The following is a 24,543-nucleotide window of genomic DNA, read 5'->3' on the forward strand; positions in this document are numbered from 1 at the left end:
CCTCTGGGAGAGGCAGGTGGTCAGCCCTGGAATCAGTAATCCCCGGAAGTCGTGGCACCTGGAAGACTGTCTGGATCTGGTAAATGAAGGCTCCAGGAGTGAAACAGCCAGAAACAGAAGTAGCTCCAGCTGCAGCGGCAAACTTCAGCACAGCTCACCGGCCAGTCTTCTGGAGGACATGACACTGACATCGACTAGGTTTTCAATGGCAACCACGGCACGAGCTGCTGGCAGAAGCTTCTCCCAGGTTCTCTTCAGATTTATGATGTAGATGCTGTCACTTTTCCTTCTGTAGATGGACCGATCCATTTGGAAGTCAAGGTTGCTGCCTCCTAACTGGGTTCCTGCTGCTAGGAATTTGAGGACATCCTCCTTTTTCACTTGCAGGACATCAAGGACTCTGGACATTGTGGAAGTTTCCCTTTAAGTAATGATGGGAATCTAGAACAACACCTTATGGACCCCTCACTGGGTAGTGCAGAAAGGCTAGAGAATGTATCCTTGAAAAAGAACACTAACTCTATAAACTCAGACGATACCCTGGGGAGATGCCTGGAGGTTCTGCCAAGAGGTGGAGGGCAGGGAAGGGCGTCCATGAATCCCGCCTCCCTCACTGACCAGCTGTGCGCGGCTGGGCATGTTACTGAACCTCTCTGTGCCTGCCATTCTCCAAGTGTAAAATGAGGATGATGATAACAGCAACAGATTTCTAGGGTTACTGTGAAGATGCAATGGGTTAAGCCACATAGAGCATCTGGAACAGGGCATGGTGCAAAATAAGGGCATTACCACTGTTGGTTTTTACTGTTAACTGAAAACAAAACAAAACAAGAGGCATTTGACGCTTGGTGCCTAGCACACAGTAGGTCCTCAATAGATACTTCTTGAATGAACAAATGGGGAATTTGGCTTCCAGTGGGAAAAAAAACACCCTTGGGTTGTGGATTCTTGAAATGAGGTACCAAACAACTCCTCATGAAACAGGGTTCAGAGGGACACTGCTCTAAATTCCAAGCCAGCCAGCTACAGGGGAAACGATAAAAAAGGAACACACTGCCTTGAAAAAGGAACGCATTGCTTTGAAAGGGAGTGTGGTTCCCAGGGATGACTTCATGGAAAGGACACAATTAACCTTGATCTGGGGTTTATTGACTCCATAAATTGAGCAGTCCTGGCTGACACTGGAGCTGTGCTCTTGCCAGGCCTGATTGCTGAAGGGATTTTCTGAATGGCTAATTAAAATGAAGTGGGTGATGCCCACCTATCACTTCTAATTGTGTTGGGCTTTGAAAAGACTTGCAGGGCTCAGTAACAGAAACTTTGATTTCTTTTTTTGGAGTAAATTGGAAGACACACCTAGGAAGCAAACACGAAGTGAAGTTTCCAAGAATGGCCCACAAGCAAAACGTTATTTGGTCTCATAATATTTTTAATGGGCCTAGAGGCGTTGAACTCTGATAATTTTGATAAGCGCAGATTAACTAGGGTTCCGTTTTTATAAAGTGCAGGCTTGGAACATTCCAGCCACATTCTTCTGAAAATTGTCTCATTTTTGAGCAGTTGGGTACCTTATTTTTGGAATTCATGTCCTAGGAGTGTTTTCCTATAGAAACCAGAATACCATTTATGCATTCAAAAAATATTTTTTGAGTATTGACAATATCAGTTTTGTATTAAATAATATGTGTATGTTAATGAATGCAATCAAACCTTGGAAAAAGGTGGTGATTCTGGGAGGTGGTGATTCTGGGAGGCAAGATCAGAGGTGGTGTGTGACATTTTTTACCATATGCAAGCATTACTTTAGTTAGCAGGAAAAAAAAAACCCACAGAGAGATAAACATAAGCAGAATCACAGAAAATCTGTGGAAAGCTCAGCCTCAATGAGGGGAGGTGATGTGGAACAGGCTGCAGGGCTGGGGGCAGGGTTGTGATTTCTGAATTCAGAGAAACTCCAGCTGCCGCTCTGGCTGGAGGCAGGCTCACCTTGCCCCAACGACCAGCCCGTCCCTCCTCTCTGCTTCCTGCTGAAAGGAGAGCTTGGTGACCGTCAGAGGGGGCATTTTTGATTGACTCCCCAAGTTCCTACCTTAAATCTTGCCCATTGTCATCGGATGAGACATCGTCCACGTGGATCTGGTCACAATCCTATAGAGAGTTTGGCAAGAAGAGAAAAAGGGAGAAATGTGACTGGTGAAGCTGATGCAGCCTTTAAGAGTTGGTTTCATAAGCTGAGGGGGGAAGGAGCAATGCACTGGTAGTCAGAGTCCGGAATTTAGTCCAAAGTCGGCCACTAAAGGTTAGGTGACCTTGGGCTAAGTCTTATCCTCTTTTGCCTTTGGCTATAAGGGGTGGTGGTGACCGTATAATTTATCATGCAAACCTAGGTAATTTTGCAATGTAAAGAGGGCTGCTATCAACATTACATTAGGAGGAAAGGCACAAGATAGGATTAATCTCCCTCTGCCCCCAGGTATGCTAGGACCTATGGTTACCATGGCCACACGGTGGAAGCCTTTGCCTCTGCTTGGAATGCTCTTATGCTTTCATCTGCTTAATGAACTTGTATTCTTTAAGCATTAGCTTCAAGAGGTACCCCCTGCCCAAGTCCCACTCTAGTATCCCACGATCTGTGACCATCAGATCACAGATGCCAGGCACCATTCCAAGGGTTTACATTCAACAGACTCTAATAACATGCCGCTTTCCACCACCCATACAGCTCTCAGTTCTCTTTGGAGAAATACCTTAACATATGGGAGTTAAGACTGAGGGAGGAGGATGACGTAGGTGGGCACATGTCCCAGGCTCAACCAGTCAGACCCAGGGTCCCTCTGGCCACAGTGAATGCTTCAGAGAGGAGCCTGTGTGGTCTCAGCTGGACCAATGAGAACCAGCCCTGGGGCTTTTGGGAAAGAGGAGCTCTCCTTGCCCTGGGGCTGCTGGATGGTGGGATTAAGCCTGTTGCTGTTAGAGGAAAGCAGGTCTGGAGCTGGAGACAGGGATGAAGCCCAGATCACATTGTTTTCTCCTCTGGATCCAGCCACAACTGAGATGAGGCCACCCTGCCTACTGTGGTAGGGTGAATGACAGCCCCCAAAGGTGTCCGAGTCCTAATCTCAGGAAATTTACATGGCAAAAGGAACCGTGCAGCTGTGATTAAATTAAAGATTTTGAGATGAGGATGTTATCCTGGATTTTCCAGGTGGACCCCAAACGTAATTAAGGGTCCTTATAAGAGGCAGAGGAGTATTTGACTACAGAGAGGAGAAAGGAACTGGATTAATGTGCTCTGAAGAGGGAGGAAGAGGCCACAAGCCAAGAAATACAGGCAGCCGCCGGAAGCTGAAAAAGGTGAAGAAACAGATTCTCCCTTCAAAGCCTCCCTGCCGACATCTTCAGACCAGTGAAATTGATTTTGGACATTTGACCTCCAGAACTGTGTTTTAAGCCACTAAGTGTGTGGTGGTTTGGTATAGCAGCTGTAGGAAATGAATACACGGACTTTTCCATTTAAGCGAGCGCCTGTGAACTCTACCTCCATCAGAACGTACATTCAGATGACAGATCCACAAAGCAAAAGTCGTGTGCACACCGTGCCTGCCCCCTCGGTAGTGGTTAGAGCTCAGGCTCTGGAATCGGATCCTGGATCCAACCACTTCCCAGCTGTGTGACCTTGAGCAAGTGACATAACCATCCTAAATCTCAGAGGTCGGACTGGCAAATGGAGATAACAGAACTGCTTCACAAGGCTGACAAGAGGAGAAGTGCCTGGCACACAGTAGGTGCTACATAAATGTTATTTTTGATTATTGTGTTAAGTTTCAAAAAAAATCCACATTTTGGTTTGCAAGACAATTTCAGGGGGCAGATATCTCCTCTCAAAGACTGCTAGAGAGAGGAGACACAAGTGGAACTCGGAGCCTGACCGCTGAGAAAAAAATTTGTTGTAACATCTCTGGGCCCTTGATGGGAGGAGAGAAGCTGGGGAAAAAAATGTGTTAACATTTTGAGCAGATCTCTTTTTACACAAGGGAGAGGCTTGAGCGTATCTTTGAGAACAGGAGGTTTGCTGGGGGATGATGGAACCACTTTCACTCCATCACTTTTTAAAGATATACAGAGGTAACTTAGTTGTTATGGAGATGTGGGGCTGGGGGGTGGGGACAGTGGTATTTGGGGCAGCCTGGGCTGCTTTGTGGGGATCGAAGTCAGAACCTGGAGGAAGGGCTGGTGTGCCCACAGATCCCTCTCCGGCCCCCTGAATAGGCTTTGGATTGGAAGGGGGTTTGCTGGACCCTTCGGATTAGAAAGAGGTTTATTTCCAGACTCCCTGGCACACTTTGCCCACAGCTCTGTGGCAGTGACAAAGTAGGACTCAGGGTCCTGCTGCATGGGACCTCAGGTGTCTGTGGTCCCAGGCGCGGGTACTGTGTGCTCTGACAGGCCTGGATGGCAATGACAGCAGGGAGGTCCACCCAGTGGCTTCCTAGGGGTCAGCCATGGGCAAATGGCAGCCAGAGCAGAGGGCAAAGGACATGGCGGATGCTCAGTGGTGACCCCAACTGAGAAACTCTTTGGATAGTACTGGAAAAAAACATGGGAGGGCACTAAGTGACTATCCTTGAGCCAGCAGACATCTGGTTTACACCTAAACCTTTTCTGCTCATTATTCCATATTGCCTTTCTTTCCATGCACCCAGGATTCTAATCTCTTGGTGGTTTAACTGACCCCGCTCTTCGAGGGGGTGTGTCCTTTCCTAAATAACTGAGCATGATGGTACACCTCCAATTGAAAGATTCTATGTTTGCATTATCTAATACAGCAGCAATTAGCCACATCTGGTTCTTTTAGATTCAATTAAAATTAAATAGAATAGAAAATTCAGTTCTTCAGGTCTATTTCAAGGGCTCAATAGCCAAATGGAGACAATGGCTACCATATTGCATGGTGCACATTTCCCATCACTGCAGAAAATTCTACTGGACAGAGCAGCTCCAGAGGGATAAAGGAATGAGGCTGACATTTTCTCTGCTGTGTTGATAGGTTCAATTACGGAAGAGCATGCAAGCTGGCCCGGAGACTTATCTCATTTAGCCCAAACTGTGCTTAAAACATTAAAACATTTTTTGGAACAATAGCCATCTCTCTCTCTCTCCCCCTTCTTCCCTCCTTTCTCTCTTCTTGTTCTTCCTCTTTCTCTGTCTCTTTAGATTTTCAGCTACTTTGAGAATTTACATGCTCTGGCAACGCAGGGCTTGCATTCTTCTATCCTGACATCTTTAGCCCCAACAACCAGCTCCACTTCTCCACAGTCTCTACTGGGTTTTCCTCACTTTGCCTTACCTGGTTACTTGGCCCCTGTGGGCATCCTAGTTTGAGACCTCAGATCCAGAGCAATCTCATACATGGAAGGGGCCTAGGGCCAGCAATCCCAACAGGTTATGAAAACTGTATTTAAAAGCCAGTGCTGACTTCAGAGACCCAGGCAACGAGGAAAAATTAATAGCAGATTTCCCCCCAGTCCATTGCTTTACCTGAAATTGGAAAAACACCTCCCCTGGCCCCCAGGCCTTCCCTCAAGTTTGAAAGCTGCTCTGGGGGTCACCCGGGCTCAGGCCCCTGGGCAGGGTTCCCTGTGCTTTCCCTGATGTCAGGGGAAAGGTATGTGGGGAGGTTCTGGTTTTCTCATTTGCGAGAAGATTGTTGGGGGTGCTAAAGTGTGACAACAGTAGCGATCACATTTCGGGCTTAATAAAATACCATGACGCTCAGCTAGACGCTACCTCATACTCCACCAGCTGACTTGGATCGGGTTACCCCTGAGCCGGCACCGAGGGGAGTGGGACAACGCGGAGGACACGAGGATGGGGCTGGCCCTGGGGGGAAGAGGATCCTATGCTCCTCAACTGTGCTGCGCGGGGGGCAGGCCTCTCAGACGAAGAAGGATGCCAGCTTCTCACAGCCCAGGGTGCTTCTGGCCTCTCTAGAGTCAAAGTGTGACTATCATGGGGGTGGGGGCGGTCTGAGCTGGACCACCCAGGCAAGACAGAGGCGGGGGTCCTCTGGCCTTGTCATGGGTGAGGTGCAGTGGGGCCGAGGAATTGACACTTTCTGACCCAGAGAAACACCCACTAAGAGTCTCATGCAAGGATGCCCATCATCCCAGTGAGAAACTGCAAACACCTGCAGTTCCCTAGATTGGATCATGGCGGAATGAACTGTGGTATATCCATTCAGGGGAATCCTACCTGGCAGCTCAGAAGAAAGAGGGAGACTGTTACGTTAGCACATGGAAATGTTTCCAAGACATCCGACAGTGCAAATAGCAGACTGGAGAATGAGACACCCAGTGTCACACATGTCTATATTTATAAAAACCAATTAAAAATAAAACATTATATATGAATGTATCCATATACATAAATGGAAACAGAAAGATCTGGATGCTCACACACCCGACTGGAAACAGTAATTCCATCCGGGAAGGCACTGGCATTGGCTTAGTGGTCAAAGGAGACTTTAAACTTACTGAAATACTTTCTTCCTTTTTTTCCTTCTTTCTTTCCTTCCTTCCCTCCCTCCTTCCTTCCTTTACAAAGAGAATATGGACATATATTGCTTTTGAAAAAGAAAGTATCTCCCTGGGGAGGAGAGGTGGAGGCAGGATCTAACACTGGAGGACAGAGGCCAGCACTGACGAGCTTCCGATGTGCTGGGGTCTGTGCTCAGCACTTCACATAGATTAACAGGGATACTATTGTCATCCATCTGACGGAGGAGAAAATGAGGCAGGAGAAGTACAGGAACAGGTCTGTTATGAGCTGAATTGTGTCCCCTCAAAAGATGCTGCAGTCCTAACCCGAGTACCTGGGAATATGACCTTATTTGGAAAGAGGGTCTTCACCGATGATCAAGTTAAGATGGGGTCATAAGGGTGGGCCCTAATCCAGTATGACTGGTGTCCTGAAAAAAAGGGGAAATTGGGACACAGAGACAGATATGCCACAGGGAGAATATCATGTGACCATGAGGACAGAGGTGGCATGATAGGTCTACATGCCAAGGTCTTGGAGAAGCTAGGAGAGAGGGGGCAAGGAGCAGATTCTCCGTCACAGCCTTTAGAAGGAACCAAGCCTGCTAACAACTTGCTATTGAACTTCTGGTCTCAAGAACTGCAGAACAAGAAGTTTCTGTTAAGTCATCCGGTCTGGGTAGTTTGTTATCCCAGGAAACTAGTACAGTCCCCGAGGCCATACAATGAAGGCGAGTTGGAGACCAGGAGGCTCTCGGCCTCCAGAGCCTGTGCTCGCAAAGATCCATCCATCCTAAGACTAATTTATAAAAATGCCTCCTGTGGGCCCAGAACAGCATCAGATGATGGCTGGGTCAAGAGAGGGGAGGTTTCAGGACTAACATGACTCTTGTCCTCAAGGTACTTATCATGTCACCGGAAAAGAGAGGCTCCTCTGCTGCTCCCACTGTGGTCCAAGCTATCATTACCTCCTACCTACACCAGGGGTGGCAAACTATGATCTGGGGGCCAAATCTGACCTGCTACTTGTTTGTGTAAATAAAGTTTTATTGGAACACAGCTATGTTCATCATTTACGTACTGTCTATGGCTGCTTTTGTCCTATGACGGGAGAATTGAGTAGCTGAGACAGAGACAGTCTGACTGGGAGAGCTTAAAATATTTACTCTCAGGCTTTTCGCAGAAGAAGTTTGCTGATCCCTGACTCAGACTATTACAGTCACCCCATCACTTTCCCTGCTTCTGTCCTTGTCTACCCCCCATCCTTCCAGCCTGGTCTCCATCCAGCAGCCAGAGGGGTCCTGTTAAACCCTAAGTCAGATCCTGTCCCTCCCCTGCTCAAAACCCCACAATGACAGCCACCTTGGAGAATAGTATGGAGGTTCCTTGCAAAACTAAAAATAGAACTACCATATGACCCAGCAATCCCACTGCTGGGCATATACCCAGAGAATACCATAATTCAAAAAGACACATGCACTCCAACGTTCATTGCAGCACTATTTACAATAGCCAGGACATGGAAGCAACCTAAATGTCCATCAACAGATGAATGGATAAAAAAGATGTGGTACATATATACAATGGAATATTACTCAGCTGTAAAAAGCAATGAAACTGGGACATTTGTCGAGACACGGCTGGACCTACAGACTGTCATACAGAGTGAAGTGAGTCCGAAAGAGAAAAACAAATATTGTATATTAACACATATATGTGGACTATAGAAAAATGGCACAAATCAACTGGTTTGCAGAAATAGAGACACAGATGTAGAGAAAAAACATATGGACACCAAGCAGGGAAAGCGGGGAGGGTTGGAGGGGGAATGAATTGGGAGACTGGGATACCAAAGTGTACACTCTAAATATATGCAGTTTATTGTAAAAAATAAAAAATAAAACAATTAAAAAACAAAACAAAACCCCACAATGGCTCCCACCTCCCTCCAAGTAAAAGCACAGTCCTCACCATGACCTGGGCCCCACCGTTGGGACACCCTCTCACTCATCACCCTCCGCATCTCCGGCACACCCTCCACTCGTCACATCACCCTCTGCATCTCTCACCCCTCTCCCACTGCACCACAGACACAGCAGCCTCTGCTAGTCCTTCAACAGCCCTCCTACTCTTGCCCCAGGGCCTTTGCATTTGCTGTCCCTTCTGCTTTGAATGCTTTCCCCTTCTCTTTCCATCTGTCAAAAGCCTGCAAAGTTTTGCTGATGTCACTGCCTTTGTAAAAACTGCCCCAACTCCACGCCCTGTCAGGACAAATGACTTGTCTCTGTTTCCCCACTTTGTGGGGCCTCTAGGATTAACCCAGGCCTGATATAATGGCCGATTTCCCCTTTCTTCCACTAAATTGGAAAACTCTAAATGTAGTACTCCCCTCCCCCCCCTCCTTTTTTTTTTTACACTGTTTTTTGTAAGGTCAGAAGGTCAGAGAGTATAGCAGTTAAGAGCACAGACTCTGGGATCTGGGTCAAATTCTGACTCTGCTACTTACTAACAGAATGAACTTGGACAAGCTATTGAATCTTTTCGACTCAACTTCCTTGTCTGTAACTGAGCTACAGAACAGTAGTGCCCACACAGGGTTTTGTAAGGACTGAATGAATACAGGTAAAGCACCTTGAAAAGTCCCTCGCTCTCAGAAAATGCCACATACACGTTTGCCTTAACTATTGCTAGTATTACTATTTTGAATTCCATAGGCCCAAACTGAAATGGGCTCACCATCAAAACAGGTTCACGGATGGTCAGCTCTGCTGATGAAGCAATTTAGAAGCAAAGCAGAAAACTGCAGTCCTCAAAGTTCATGGACACATCAGGATGCTACATATTAATGCATCTCAGGGAACAGGGTGCAGAAGAGAACTGCAGTAGAGACATTTAGTTTCACACGCCCTTGACGTTGCAGTTGGCCTTCAAATGCCCATCCCTGGGGGCCAGTGCCATCCCCGCTGTTCCCCAGGTGTGTGATCTTGGGAAAGTTACTAGACACCTGTGAGTCTTCAGTTTTTTTTTTAAATAAACTTTTAATTTTAGAATATTTTAGATTTACAGAAAGATTATGACTGTTGTAGAGTTCCCATATACCCCACACCCAGTTTCTTTTATTGTTAACGTCTTATATTCAAATGGTATATTTGTCACAACTCATAAACAAATATCACTATATTATTAACTAATGTCCATTCTTTATTGTTTTTCCACTACCATCCTTTTCTCTTCCAAGATCCCATCTGGGTACCACATTACATTTTGTCCTCTTGTCTCTTTAGGTTCTTCTGGGCTGTGATAGTTTCTCAGACGTTCTGTGGTTTTGGTGACAGTTTAAAGGAGTACTGGTCGGGTATTTTGCAGAATCTCTCTCAGCTGGGATTTATCCGATGTTTTTCTCATGGTTAGACTGGGGTTATGGGTTTTGGTGAGGAAGATCACAAAGTACCACTCTCACCATTATCACATCAAGGGTACAAACCATCAACATGCCTTATCACTGCTGATGCTGACCTTGATCACCTGGCTCAGGCAGCGTTCCTCAGGTTTCTCCACTGTGAAGTTACTCTCCCCTCCCCCTTTCCATAGTATACTCTGGAAGGAAGAAACTATGCAAAGTTCACAGTAAAGGGTAGAGTATCTACATAAATTATTTTGCATTTTTCTCTATGGGAGATTTGTCTATTCTCCCCCACTCATTTAATTAATTTTAATTAATTAACTTTTTATATTTTCTTGGCCATGTGGTGTGGCATGTGGGATCTTCATTCCCACTTATTTATTCAATCATTTATCTGTGTCAGTATGGACTGACGGGTACTTATTTTATATTTTGGGTTGAATACTATGTTATTTGTTTTAGTACTTAAATTGTTCCAGCTCTGGCCATTGGGAACTCTTCCAGTCAGCTCTTGTGTCCCTTTGACATACCCTATCTTCGTGGTTTTTTGAGCACTTCCTTAGTTTTTAGTACTATAAGATGCTCCATGTTTATCATGTGTCTTCTCTGTCCCGACCCTAGAATCAGCACTTCTCCAAGGAGTCCTGGTTCCTTCTACTGGAAAATGACATTTAGAAGCCAAGATCTGGGTAGTGGGTGTGGTAGTTGCTACAGGAGTGTCATTGCTTCTGGGTCCTCTTGGGCAACAGACCAAGGTCTCCTGGATTTTTAAATTATGAAATATGGTCAATGCCTCCACTTGGAGATGTGTAATGAGGCATGTGGCTGGTCTAACAAATGATACCAATTATAGTCCAGGTCCCTCCTTTCACCAGTGTGGAAACTGAAGCTCAGACAGGGCCAAGTGGAACTTATAGAAAGAGTTACAGGGCCTGGGTGAAGGTGTCTGTGGGAATGCAGAAGCATCTCACCTTTCATCAGCAATGATAGCAATTTATCCTTTTGTCATGTGCTCAAAGCCCAGATCTAATTTCGAGGTGACAGTCAGTCTCCTGAAATGCATGGGAGAGCATCCCATCTTCTTCTTTGCTCTGCAGTTTGTGCACAGTGGGATTTACTTATCCTTTCCTTGAATGTTTGGTGGAACTCTTTAAAATGAGCTGGACCTGGTGCCTTTTTTTAGAGGTGTACATCTTTAATCATAATTTCAATTTCTCATGGTCACTGGTTTATTATTTATTTTAAAAATTTCCCCTTGGGTTAATTTTGATAATTTATATAATCCTGAAAAGGGTCAAATTCGTCCAAGTTTTCAAGTTCATTGGTATAATATTGCTCATGGTATTCTCATAATTAAAAAAAAAGAATCTCCCCTGAACCTACAATAATGTCCACTCTTTCATTCTGGATGTTGGTTACTGATCTCTTCTTCTTTTTCTCTCGTTCATGCTTGCCAAAGTTTTCTATCTTAATGATCTTTTCAATTACCAGTTCTCATTAATCTTCCTCGTTTTCTAATAAATGTAATTTAAGGCTGTCTGGATCAGCCTTTGCCTGCATCCCACAGGTTTTGATACTTAGTATTCTCATCCCTGCTCATTTCTGAACAGTAAGCCTGGTGACAAATACACATCAAAATCTGTTCTGATTAAGCTGGTGACAGCTGGGGTTTTCCCAACCTGCTCTGCTGTGGTCTGATCCCATTACTTTTTGTCCTTGGCTTCCTGGAGACACAAATGCAGAAAGGAAATTGTTGACAAATTTGCTTTAGAAAAATGACTCTCATCTGAGCCCAGATGGACTCCCTGCCCACTCCTTCTCCTTTGAGGCAGGTATACTTTAAAAGTGAGATTGCTTAATGCTGCCTCTAGACTAGCCAGAGAGGGGCCTGCTCTCTGGGAGGGAAACCTGGGCCATCTTTCTTGTGTTGTCTAAATGTTTAACTTATCTGAAGAGCACTAAACAGGCTGTGGCCTGTGTTGCATTAACGGTCAGTTGGGCAGGACATCTTGGAGAGCAGCTCAGTGCTGACATGGTGAAATATTATTCTCCCTGATAGCTCCTGCAGAACCGTAAATCAGATGTTTAGCAATCAGGCCCGCGTGTCAGGCAGGCAGCCACAGCCTGCCCAGATCCCAGCCGCTTCTGAGTTCCTCCAGCAGGATCCTTCCCAGAGCTCTGGCACCATCTTGAAACACTCCCCCTCCAGCCCACCTGCCTGCCTGGCCACGCCTGAGTCGGGCCAGGGATACCTTCTGCCAAAACCTTTACGTTGATCTCGTTTCTTACGAAGGATTCTTTTCTTCCGTCCACTTTGTGGACCCGCGTTCCTTCTCCAATTCACTGTTCACCTCAAAACTGTATCTTCTGTGAAAGATAAACGTCCCAGCCTAGAGGTCAGCTTGGCCTGGGATCAGATCTCCACTCTACCCTTACCAGCTCTGTGACCTTCGGAAAGTGAGCTCTCTGGGTCTCATTCTTCATATGTAAAATAGAGACTTAAAAAAAAAATCTCCCTTGCGTGGTACTTATGAGATTTGTGAGAAAATGCATGGGACAGGGTAAGAGCTCAATATCCATCAGCCCTGGGCAAGTTAACCTCTCCTTGCCTCAGTTTTCTGATCTCTAAAATGAGGACACGTAACAGTATGTACCTTCTGTGGCTGTTGGAAAGGTTAAATGAAGGCGCACAGGTGAGTCCTTTGGGCACTGCCTGGCACACAGTGAGCTCTCAGGACGCATCAGCTGTCGCTGCGATTGGGTTTATTATCCCCTCACTCAGCTCCAACTGCAGTCCACGTCCTTCTTTCTTGAAATGCATTCAGGTCCTTTGTTTACGGCTTTGTTCCCCTTGTGGGGGGAAGAGAAGGGGCTGTAGTAGTTTACTGTGGTTTAGGTTGCTGTTATTTGTGTGACTTTTGTTTTGCATTACAATGTGAAGATGACATAATAATTCATGGAGGAGTTTTTCATCTTTGTCTTCCTCGTTTACACTGGAAATTTCTCCTCCTCTTGCTGTCAGAACCTGCTCATCCTCCTCCAGGCTTCCTCCAGGCTTCCTGGCTGTACCAATCCTCCCTGCTCTCCTTTTCCCTTTGAACCCACCGTCTACAGCACTGTACGAGTCTAGATTTCCTGTTGGGAATCTTCTTTCTCAGCCAGATGGCAACTGTTCTCCTGGGAGAGGCAGCACAGCACAGTGGCTAAGTACAAGGCCTCTGGAGCCAGGCTGCCTGGGTCTGAATACTGCCGCTGCCAACTGTGTGACTTCAGGCTGTTCACTTAACCTCTCGGTGCCTCAGTTTCTTCATTTGTAAAATGGGTGTTACAGACTGAACGTCTGTGTCCTCCCCAATTCATATGTAGAAGCATGAACCCCCAGGGGGGCTGTATGTGGAGAAGGGCCTCTAAGGGGAGTAACTAAGATTAAATAAGGTCATAAGAGTGGGGCCCTGATCTGATAGGATTAGTGTCCTCATAAGAAGAGACAGCAGAGCTGGCTAGCACACGCTCTTTCTCTCCCTTTCTCTCTCCCTTTCCTTGTACACACCCCGAGGAAAGGCCAGGCGGAGACACAGTGAGAAGGTGGCCTCTACAAGCTGGGAAGAGAGCTCTCACCAGGAACCACATTTGCCAGTCCCTTAATCTGGGACTTCTGGCCTCCAGAACAGTGGGAAAATTAATGTCTGTTGTGTAAGCCATACAGTCTGTGGTAGTTTGTTAGAGGAGCCCGAGCAGGCTGAGACGACGGGGATGAGGACAGTGAAGGAGCTAAGCCATGTGAACCGCACAGAACAGTGCCTGGTGCCTAGTAAGTACTCAGTAAATGCCAGCTGTGATCCCTGTTACCACTATTATCACCACCATCCTAACTGAAAATGCAGGTCATGTCTTACAAATTTAGGGCTCCAGAGTTGCACTGCCTCATAGAACTTTCTACAATGAGGTAAATGTTCTGTCCGAGATGAGAGCCACCAGCTACCTGTGGCTAATTACATTAAAATTATTTAAAATTAAATACACTTAAAAATTCAGGGCCTCCGTTGCACTAGCCATATTTCAAGTGCTTAATAACCACATGTGGCCAGTGGCTATTGGACTAGACAGTGCAGAATAGAACACTGACACCACTGTAGAAAATTCTTTTGGGCAGCACTGTTCTAGAGAATTGGCTTTCAAGTGGTTTTGACTGTGACATTCTGTAAGAGGTACATTTCCTACCACACAGAGATTTAAATTACTGAAACATAACTGACTTCACTGAGACAATTTCTCAAACAGTTATTACTACTATTGGTGATCCACCCTATCATACCCCTGTTCAATCAACTCTCCTTTTTAAACGCATAAAACCTTAGCTTCTAATTACTACAGAAACGCAAATCTAAACTACAATGAGGTACCACCTCACATGGGTCAGAATGGCCATCCTAAAAAAGTCTACAAGTAACAAATGCTGGAGAGGATGTGGAGAAAAGGGAACCCTCCTACACCACTGATGGGAATGTAAATTGGTGTAGCCACAATGGAAAACAGTGTGGAGGTTCCTTAAAACACTAAAAACAGAGCTACCATATGATCCAGCAATCTCACTCCTGGGCATATATTGGAGAAAACTCCAATTCGAAGACACATACACCCCAATGTTCATTGCAGCACTATTTACAACAACCAAGACATGGAAGCAACCTAAGTGTCCATCAACAGATGAATGGATAAAGAAGATGTGGTACACACACACACACACACACACAATGGAATACTACTCAGTCATAAAAAAGAATGAAATAATGCCATGTGCAGCAACGTGGGTGGACCTAGAGATTATCATACTAAGTGAAATAAGTCAGACACAGAAAGACAAATACCATATGACATCACTTATATGTGGAATCTAAAATATGACACAAATGAACTTATTTACAAAAGAGAAAGACTCAAGGACATATTGATAAAAAACAAACTTACGGTCAGCAAAGGGGAAATGGGGGGCTAAATTAGGAATTTGAGATTAACAGATACACACCACTATATATAAAGTAAACAACAAGAATTTATGTATAGCACAGGGAACTATTTTCAATACCTTGTAATAAACCATAATGAAAAAAAACACCATAGTGGAAAAGAATATGAAAAAGAATATATATGTATAACTGAATCACTTTGCTGTACACCAGAAACTAACACAACATTGTGACTCAACTATACTTCAGTAAAACAAAAACAAAAATCTTAGTTTCATCCTAAGCAATATCACCTATGAAATCACTGGCATAATATGCCAGTCATTTTCCTCCTAAAACACTAGTAAGAAAAAAACTAAGTTTAACAACAAAAAAGTTTTTTTCAAGTAAAAGCAAGTTACATGAAGCCTGGATTGTGCTGTACGCTAGGTGATCCGTAAATACGGTGCAGCTGATTGACTGCTCTCAAGGGCTCAGTGCTGTGTTTCTCAGCGGGGTGCCCCTGGCATTTTGGGTGGAAAATTCCTTGCTGTACAAGGCTGTCCAAAGTACTGGGTTATGTGGCATCCCTGGCGTCGCCTGCTAGAAGCCAACAGTTCTTCCCCTTCGTGTGATAACTCACACTTCCCCCCATTTCCAAACTCCTGCTCCCCCACTTGACAATAATGAGGTTGCAGACACTGAGGGCCTGCTCTCTGAGAACGAGGGGAAGACGGGAAAGCGAGGACGGGGGTGTCTCTCGCCTGAGTCGGCCCAGCTTTGTCCACTCACCTCTTCACGCAGGGGCCACGAGGATGCATGGCATCGCCTCCCCGGCTGCACACAGAGCCCCGACATCAAGCCCAAGAGGGCTGTTCCCCCCGGGCACCTCCGCTCAGCTAGGGCCGGTCCTGGCTTTGGCGGTGGCACAGGCGCAGTTGAGTGAGCCCAGGATGCTTTCATGAGCTCCCGAGAGCCACAGGTGTGTGAGTTTCGATCAAACCTCCACCCCCGCGCCACAACGCAGCTGACATGTCAGATGCGGTTCCTCTGCCCTGGATTTTACTGCAAAATAAGTAGCTCTCGCACAAAGGCAAGCTGGCCAAGGAACTGTCAATACTTATGCCCAAATTCCAGCATCCGGCTGTCATTTAGGGCTAGGTCCCTCACTACTGTCATAATCTTTGCCCTATCTCTGCATTACATGCATCGTTACTGAATTGTGGTAAAATCAGGGATTGGGTAACCTAGTTATCTTTTCTAGCTCATCATACAATAAACATCGAATGATTTAAATTAAAGAATTTGCTATGTAACCCCCCCTTGCATGGTCCAGTGGCGCATGCAGCCCTCTGGTGGGGAGGTCCATCTCTTGGGCATGTACTATGTGCCAGGCTCTGTGCCGACTGCTTCCATCAACCTGACAACCCTGGAAGGGAGGGGTTGTTCTTCCATTCATTTAACAGATGAGGAAACCGAGGTTCAAGGAGATGCCCAGGTCACACAGCCAGGAGATGGTGGAGCCAGGACTCAAAGACAGACTGAACTGGTTAGCAGACACTTGCCCTAAACTCAGGGCACATATCCCGAATGTCCTGAGATACAGCTGAACTTGGCATCTACTTTGTCTCTGACCAGTCCTTCTCCTCGCGGGTTCTCCCGCCGTGAGCGCTTTCATCTTTCAGTCCTGAAATCACTGATCTAAAGCAAACACCTGCTTCCACCATAGCCCCCTCTGGTCTGTTCTCCACCCGGCAGCCAGAGGGAGCCTCTGAGCCGCAAGTCAGGTCGTGTTGCTACCCCGCTCAAAATCCTCCAGTGGCTTCTGGTCACTCTTAGAATATTATCCAGAGCCTTACCATGGCCCAAAGGCCCCAAGTGATCTGCCTCCCCTCCCCCAAACTGCGTTCCACAGTCCTTCCTGCTCTTGCTCTAGCCGCACTGGCCTCTCCTCCCTGTTCCTGGAACTTGCCAACTTTGACCATGACCCAGGGCCTTGGCACTGCTGTTTTCTCGGTCTGGCACACTCTTTGCCCAGACACCCACATGATCCTCTCCCTCACCTCCTTCAGGTCTCTGCTCCAATGTCAGAGAAGCCTTACTGGGTTATATCAAGTAAAATAGCCCCTGGGACCATCTCCTCTGGCTCTGCTGGTCTCTCTTTGGAGCTCTTTATCTGACATTTTATATTTAATTATTTATGGTCTCTTCCCCAACCGGAAGGTCAGTGTCTCCAGGGTGGGGGAATCTTGCTGTGTTTTTGTTTTTGATTTTTTTTTTTCCACTGAATCCACAGCATTTAGAGTAGGGCCTGGTGAATGATAAATTCTCCATAAATCACTGCTGCTTGTGGGAGGTGACCTCCATATTTAGAGACAGCACTGCAGGTTCAGAGCAGAAAGGGATCTGAGTTTGTTCCCTAAACCCCATCATCAGACCATCCATGCAGGAGCCAGGCCCCAGCCCCGCATGGTCTTCTTGGGGAGCTCCACGAGGCTGTCCTTCAGATTTTGATGGGGGCTTCCGGCACCAGCAAGCCCGCACCAGCAAGCAATATGTTTTTACTTGTGTCTTAACTTCTCCGACGTGTAACATGGTTTCAGTTCTGCTGAGGTGCTCTTGGGGCTTCTGGCATTGGGGACATTTTGGAAAAAATTATAGAGGATAAAAACAAACTGGCTTCCCTGAGTTGCTCCAGCTGGTAATTAAGATCCTTTTCCAACAGGTGCGACTTTGACTTTGGCGCCAGCAAGGAACAGCAGAGGGGGCAAGATTCTGAAATCATGGGCTTGAACACACAACAGTCCAAAAAATACCTGGCTCTGAGCCTTAGGTTCAACCAAGACAGACAAAGCGCCTACTATGTGTCTGCTGTTTTTACTACATAAGAGCTTCAAACTCGTGTATCTGCCTGTCGATTTGGTATTTCATTGGGGTGTCCGAGACATCTCAGACCCCATGTGCCCACAACAGAGGGATGGATTCTCCCATTTTCCCTGTGTTGCCATCACAGAGAATAGCACCATCACCCAGGCTCTTCCCGTATCAAGCTCCCTTGCCCCCTGGTTGCCCACAGCACTTATTTTAAACACTGATGTCTATGGCTCGTGTATGGCCCATGCCTCCCTCTCAAGATTCACCTCTCCCAGTTGTCCCCTTGCTTTCACTCACTCACTGCGGTCACCTGGCCTTCTTGCCGATCCTAGATGACATCACACTAGTTCTCACCTCAGGGCCTTTGCACCTGCTGATCCCATTGCCCTTGACCTCCACCTGGCTGGTCCTGTCATCATTCAGACCGTGGCTCAAGTGCCATGTCCTCCAGACGCCTTCCCTGACCCCCTTGGGAATGCTGCTCCCCAACCCTACTCCCTCCCCCCATCACTCGTCAAATCTGATTGTTTCATTTTCTTAGCGTCCTTTTCACTATCACAAGTGTTCTTGTTTATGGATTTGTTTGGGTGTTTACTGCCTGGTCCCTGGGGATTTAGGGTGAATCAGACAGACATGGTCCCTACTCTCATAAAAGTGACATTCTAAAGGGGAGACAGGGAAAAACTAAATCTACTCTGGACTTTTCAACTATAATTGCCAATAATTTCCATTTTTTGCTAAAGCGAGTTGGGTTTTGCTATGTGCAATCAGCTGAGTCTTTACTACATTAGGCACCATAAATACTTGCGGAATTCAATTGCCATGTTTTTATTTTTTTCAATTTAAAAATTTAACTTTTAAGTTCTCTTTTTTTTCCCCCAAGACCTGAGAGGACTCTGTAAAGGGAGCCTGCACACTGGTTTTGGCTAAAGAGATAGTTTTGGGCCTTGATGCTACTGATGTTATCACTATTTCAAAGCTCTCTTTCTTCCTCAGCAGGTTTCTATCTCAATCCTCTCTTTGAAAAAGATGTGGGGAAGAGAGCCTCAATCCCATTTCATAGATAGGAGGACTGAGGCCCAAATGGCTTGCTGAGACTGGACAGAACACAGGATTGATCATTTCAGCAAGGATTTCCCCTTCTGGAACTCTAGGACTGCAGACCAGAAAGGAAACTCTGTATCCTCTCCTGATGATAAATATTAGTAATGCCCTGGGCTGGCCAGGACAGATTTGGAATCTACAGCTTCATTTTTCTACTTCACAGTTGTGTCCCCAGGGATTTTCCAGATGCTAGGAAAAAATATTCCTACTAGGATAAACAGAATTGTTCCTTTACATGGCAGTTTTATTTTAGGCTGCCTTTATTTTTTAATCCATTAAACCAATAACAAGAACATAATTTACAAAGCTAGAAGATTCCCACATCAATCCTCTTATCAACCAAAAAAATCTTTCCTCACCTTGGAGAAAGCTGCTTGCTCATTCATTAGCGATAAGTAATGCCTTGTATTTCCCTCCTTGCTTTGGCTACCAGGAAGCTAAGAGACAGACTCCGAACTTAACTGCTGTAGTTAGCCTGAGCCAGATTTTTTTGGTACAATGCCTCGTGCTTATTTATTACATGCCTTTCTAATCCTTTGCCTTTGCTTTAGTAGCTCTATTTTAAATGTGTTTTCTATTTGAAATTCCTCCCCAATCTTTCTGACACGGGCTCAGTATAAACAAATGAATTAAATTTATTTCTGAAGCTGCTCTTCCCCTTTTTCCTATCTCCCTTGCTACTTGCTTAGGGGCACAGGAGCAGATACTTTAAATCCACGTGGTCCCACTGCTCACTCTCTCTCTCTCTCTCTGTAGAACATGTTTTCAGGGGAATGTAAATTGTTTTTAAAAGCTTCCATCCTGGCCCACTGCTAATTATTCCTGACCCAGGAGGATCTGTACTAATTTGCCTTAATAAACTTTATTAAATAGCAAATTTCAGGAGGAAGAAACTACACAGCCTTGATTGGATTAGTAAAACTGCCAGTGGACATCACCACTAGGGCAGAGAGAAAAGCCCATTAACCACAGAGGGAAGCTGGGAGAGAATCCAGTCAAGTGTGTTTCCAATAAGCCGTGGCTGCCCACAGTTTTGTGCCCTCTCGGGGGTTGTGAGCAAAAATTTCTAGCCTCCAAACGAAAAAGAAAAAAAAAAAAAAAAGGAAAAAGAAAAGGCAGTGTCTCTCTCCCCCCAAACCAGATGCAGGTGATTACATACAGCAACTATGGAATGAAACAAGCAATCAAGCAACTCCAAACCTCCAGGTCATTGAAGAACAGATGCGTATCTGCGAGGTTGAAGATCATTTCTTCCATCATGAGGCCGATGCGCACGGACGCCGTGGTGTCCTGTTAGGAAGACGAGGAGAAAAGGGGAGAAAAGCATGAGTAAGTGGAGTCACTGTCATCTGAGCCTCCCCTCCTCCCGTCCCACCCCTGGACGGTTCTGGTCCCTCCTTATCTGCGCAGCTCCGCGCATGGCCTAAAATGTGTCTCTTGGTGGGGTCAGGGTGATAATGTTGCACAGCTTCTGAGATTTCACTTCTACTTTTTCATCATTTCTATTTACCCTCGTCAGAGTTTAAACCCCGCCCCCCAGTATGCCCCTGAAATGGCAACTCTGTTCAGTGTCGCAAGAACCAGAAATGGCTGTAGGAAAGGAGAGCCTCTGGGAAAATGTGTGTCTCCAGGGAGGCCTGAGAGATTTCGTGGAAAGCAGTGTAAACTATGCATAAACTATTGGGAGAGCTGGGATGTTGGTTCTCTCTTTACAACAATCACCCTATGGTGCTGACTTCCTCCACCAGATATTTAAAAAACCACTATTATCTAACAAGAGAGGATAACACAAGCAAAGCCCACATAGTACCAGGGAAACTAGGCAGCCATTTAAAAAATGGAGTCATGCTAGAACTCCTGACATGAAAGAATCATCCAGAAACACAGTATTAAGGAACAAATGCAAGTTGTATCATAGTGTGTAAAACACAGTGTACAATAAAAGGGCCCATCTCTCTCCCTCTTGTCTCTGTCTCTCCCTCTCTTTTCTATACACATGGTGTGTAGACTGTGTTATTCTTCACCCATACTTGGGGTCCCTTCCTGAAAAGCTTCTCCCTGCAGGAAGATGATATACACCAGAGGCTGGCAAACTATCGCCCACGGGCCAGATCTGGCCACTGCCTGTTTTTGAATGGCTCATGAGATAAGAGTGATTTTTACATTTTTGGACAGTATATTGTCTATGGTTGCTTTTGTGCTTTGAAGGCAGAGGTGAGTAGTTGTGACAGCTTCTTACAGATCCTAAAATACTGACTATCTGTCCCCATTCAGAAAAAGCCTGCCAGCCCTTAATATAGACACTCCCTGTTAAAGCCAGATGTGACCATGTGACTTGCTTTGGCCAATGAAATGTGAGCAGGTTATGTTCTGCTTCTGGTTGTGAGCTTTAAGAGCTAGTGTATGGTTCACCATGCTCTCTTCTCACTTCACAAGGCTGAATGTGTCAGATCAAAGCTACTTGGTCAGCTTGGGCTCCACAGTAAAGATGATGAGAGTCAGAGCTGCAACAGACCCCAATGGACATGTATGATAAATAAGAAGTAGATGAGATTTGGGGGATGTTTGTTACAGCAGCATAACCTCACCTATTCCAACTGATACATGTGGAAAATACGGAGCATAATGGTTCTCAACCCTGGCTGCACACTGTGATGATCTGAGGAGCCTTTAAAAATCCTAATGCTCAGGCCATACCCCTGATTAATAAAATCAGAACGGCTGAGGGTGGGATCCAGGCACCAGAAAAGTTTAAAGCTCCCCACTTGATTTCAATGTGCAGTCAAGTTTAAGAACCACGGGTCTAAAAGGAGAGACAACACAGTAATATTCCTTGTTAACATCTATTAAGTGCTTTCTCTGTGCTACTCTGCAAGTATTAACTCATTTAGTCCCCACAGCACTCTTTGAGGTGAGCACTATTTATCTTCCCATTTCATAGATGAGAACACAGAGGCTCACAAAGCAACTTGCTCAAGGCCACAGAGCTAGCGAGTGCTGGGATGTGAAGCCCAGTAATCTGGTTCCAGAGCAGCACTGTTTCAGAGGAGCTCTCGCAGGGGCCGGGATTGGGAGATGAATAAAGGGGGCCTTGACTTGTCACTACACCTCTTTTCCTGGTTGAATTTTTCACCAGGAGGCTGTATTACTTCTATTGTAAAAATAAATAATGAATGACATAAACCCTTCTTGACCCTTGAAAAAAAGAAAAAAAAAATGTAGCTGGTGATCTCAGTTTCACACACATAACTGTGAAGAATCAAGCCCAGGAACACAGCCATTAGGCGAGAAACACCTCATTAGGGCCCCAATAGCCCAAGCTTAGCACTCTGGGTCCTGGCTGGAAGTCGCAGGGTAGAGTGGTCCATGAAAAACGAAGAGAAGACGGGGAAAACAAACTTCTCAGGGCCCAGTAGGGAATCACTGTGTGACCTGGGAAAAGGTTTTGGGGGTGTTTCCACACATTACTCATACCCAAACCATTTCACCTCTGCAGGATTGCACACTCTTTCTTGGCGAGGCTGCTTGTACACCTAACCACCTATGCCCAGCCCTTCATGTACCAGACAGGAGGCAAAAGGAGGGGCCGTCCAGTCTCAGCTGCTGAAAGGATTTATTCACAAAAATGTCAAGTCCTGGGCCAGCACACAAAACAGGAAAAGTAATTAGAGTAGAAGAAATGGCTTATCTGGGGCAATTGTCTGTATAGTTACAAGAAGCCAAACTCTCTATATCGATAAAGCTAAATTATGACTTACTGATATTGGGGATGTGTATGACAGAGGCAAGGGTGAGAAAAGAGAGCTAAAGTCTTATCTTCTAGTTGGGGAAGCCAGAGATCCTGCCTAAAACAGAAAAAAATCAAGATGTGGTCACAGAAGCAGGTTATTTAGAAATCTGGAGGTAAAGCCCCAATAATAAGCAGTTGAAAGTTGCTGCCTCTGGGCAGAAAGAGAGGGTGGGGGTGGGGAGAACCACTGGGGGCTGCTGTTTTTCCTAACACTTTCCTTTGGAGAACTATATGAGTTTTAAACTATATGCATATATTTCTTGGATTAAAAAAACTAAATTAAAAATAAAAGGAAACATACTCAAGTAATTTTACCCTAGGGTAAATATTACCCTAGAGAAAAACCCATACATGTGAACTAGGGACATGTAGAAAGATGTTCATTACAGAATTGTCTGCAAATAGCAAAAGATTGGAAACAATTTAGCTGTCCAGCCAAAGGAGATTACGGTAATAAAATGCAGAATATTCATACAATGGAAAACTAAACTCAATGGAAAGAAATGAACCAGATCTCCATGTATTAACAAGTACACATCAAAAAAAAAATTGAGCGAAAGTAAGTTTTCTGAAAGTTATATACCGCATCTTATTACCATTTATTAGAAACACATACAATGTTACTACATATCTTCCATGGGCACGTATATATCTATAAATATCTTCAAGGATAAACCCAGAGTCAGAACAGTACTTCTGGAAAGCAGAGAGGAGGAGACAGTGGAATTAGAGGTGATAATTGAAGTGAACTTTAGTATTATCCAGAATATTCTAAAAATTTTTTTAAAGAGAAGGGATTCAAACATCTCCTGTACAATTAAAAACTGGAACAAAAACTTAAAGATACCCAAAGGTTTCTGAGGAGAACCTTTAGAATACCCAACTACTCCTGAAGCATTCTCTTATTTCAGCTTTTCCTAAAATCTGCTTGTGTGCTGCCTATTAGATTGTTTTAAAGTATGTAGGGGGGACCTCTTTGCAAGACACTTGATAAAAACTAGTTGTGCTGGTGTGGAAAAGTCTGGAATAGCCCAAGAAAAGCACGACTGTCCCAGGGGTTAAGTAACACAAAGTGTTACTCTGGGCCAGACCACTCTATCCAAGTAGAAAATGATTTTTCAGGGTTGCAAAGACTGAGAAGCGAAGAAAAAAAAAATCGGTGGAGGCTCAGCATTAATTAACGTGAAAGACAGCTGGAGTGAGGACAGGATGACAGACATGGGTTTCAATCTCATGCTGCCCGCTGAATGCATCTCTAACATGCTCTATAAACACACCACCCTGGTCTGTTTGGCTTAATTCACCCTGTGCAGCTTAGAGTGGGAGGAACCCCTGTCTGACCCAGCACATCTCCCAGAAGAAGAAAGCCTAAGAAATGGGAGCCTTCATGCCATGTTCTTCAGCTAATAAAAGGCTACAGACTAACAATGCAGTGAGGACTAAATGAGATGGCGCACGTGTAAACCGCTAGCCCAGGGCCAGGTATGCAGCAGGCACTTGACGAGAACTGGTTATTGTTAAAATCCCCCAGTCTGGTTCCTCGCACCCTTAAGCAAAGAACCTGTTTCTGTAAACCCAGCAGGAACACCCCAAATCAGATGGTACTTTATGAAAGATGCTCTTTATGACAGTACCATCTCACATGAAAACCATTTTCTTAATCATTACATACTCTTTGGATTAAAAAAAATCAGTGGTTAATTTCCTAAACAAGCAACAGCAGAAACATATCTGTGCTTAAAAAAACAATCAATTTAAACCAGAATGGAGAACTGAGAAGAGGGAGTTTTTCCAAAACAGGCTTCGATTTGTAGCTTGTCTGTCGAAGGGACTGTGCTGGGGGCTGGTGGGGTTGTGGTGGTTGGAATGTCATCTTCGTCCAACTCAAGA

General features: G+C 45.3%; 1 protein-coding gene across 3 annotated transcripts in view; it reads right to left on the reverse strand.

Moving 5' to 3' along the window:
• The window catches only part of EYA2 (EYA transcriptional coactivator and phosphatase 2), a 171,529-nt gene that overhangs the window by 14,927 nt on the left and 132,059 nt on the right, over window positions 1-24,543 (reverse strand). For all 3 annotated transcript variants that reach the window (XM_057703676.1, XM_057703678.1, XM_057703677.1), the window contains 2 exons: window positions 20,064-20,153; window positions 2,090-2,148 (listed from right to left, as the gene is read on the reverse strand). In XM_057703676.1, coding sequence (XP_057559659.1) covers window positions 2,090-2,148; window positions 20,064-20,153 — 149 coding nt within the window. The remainder of the gene's footprint in view (window positions 1-2,089; window positions 2,149-20,063; window positions 20,154-24,543) is intronic.

Source organism: Hippopotamus amphibius, chromosome 12, assembly GCF_030028045.1.
Source record: "Hippopotamus amphibius kiboko isolate mHipAmp2 chromosome 12, mHipAmp2.hap2, whole genome shotgun sequence".
Taxonomy (NCBI): domain Eukaryota; kingdom Metazoa; phylum Chordata; class Mammalia; order Artiodactyla; family Hippopotamidae; genus Hippopotamus; species Hippopotamus amphibius.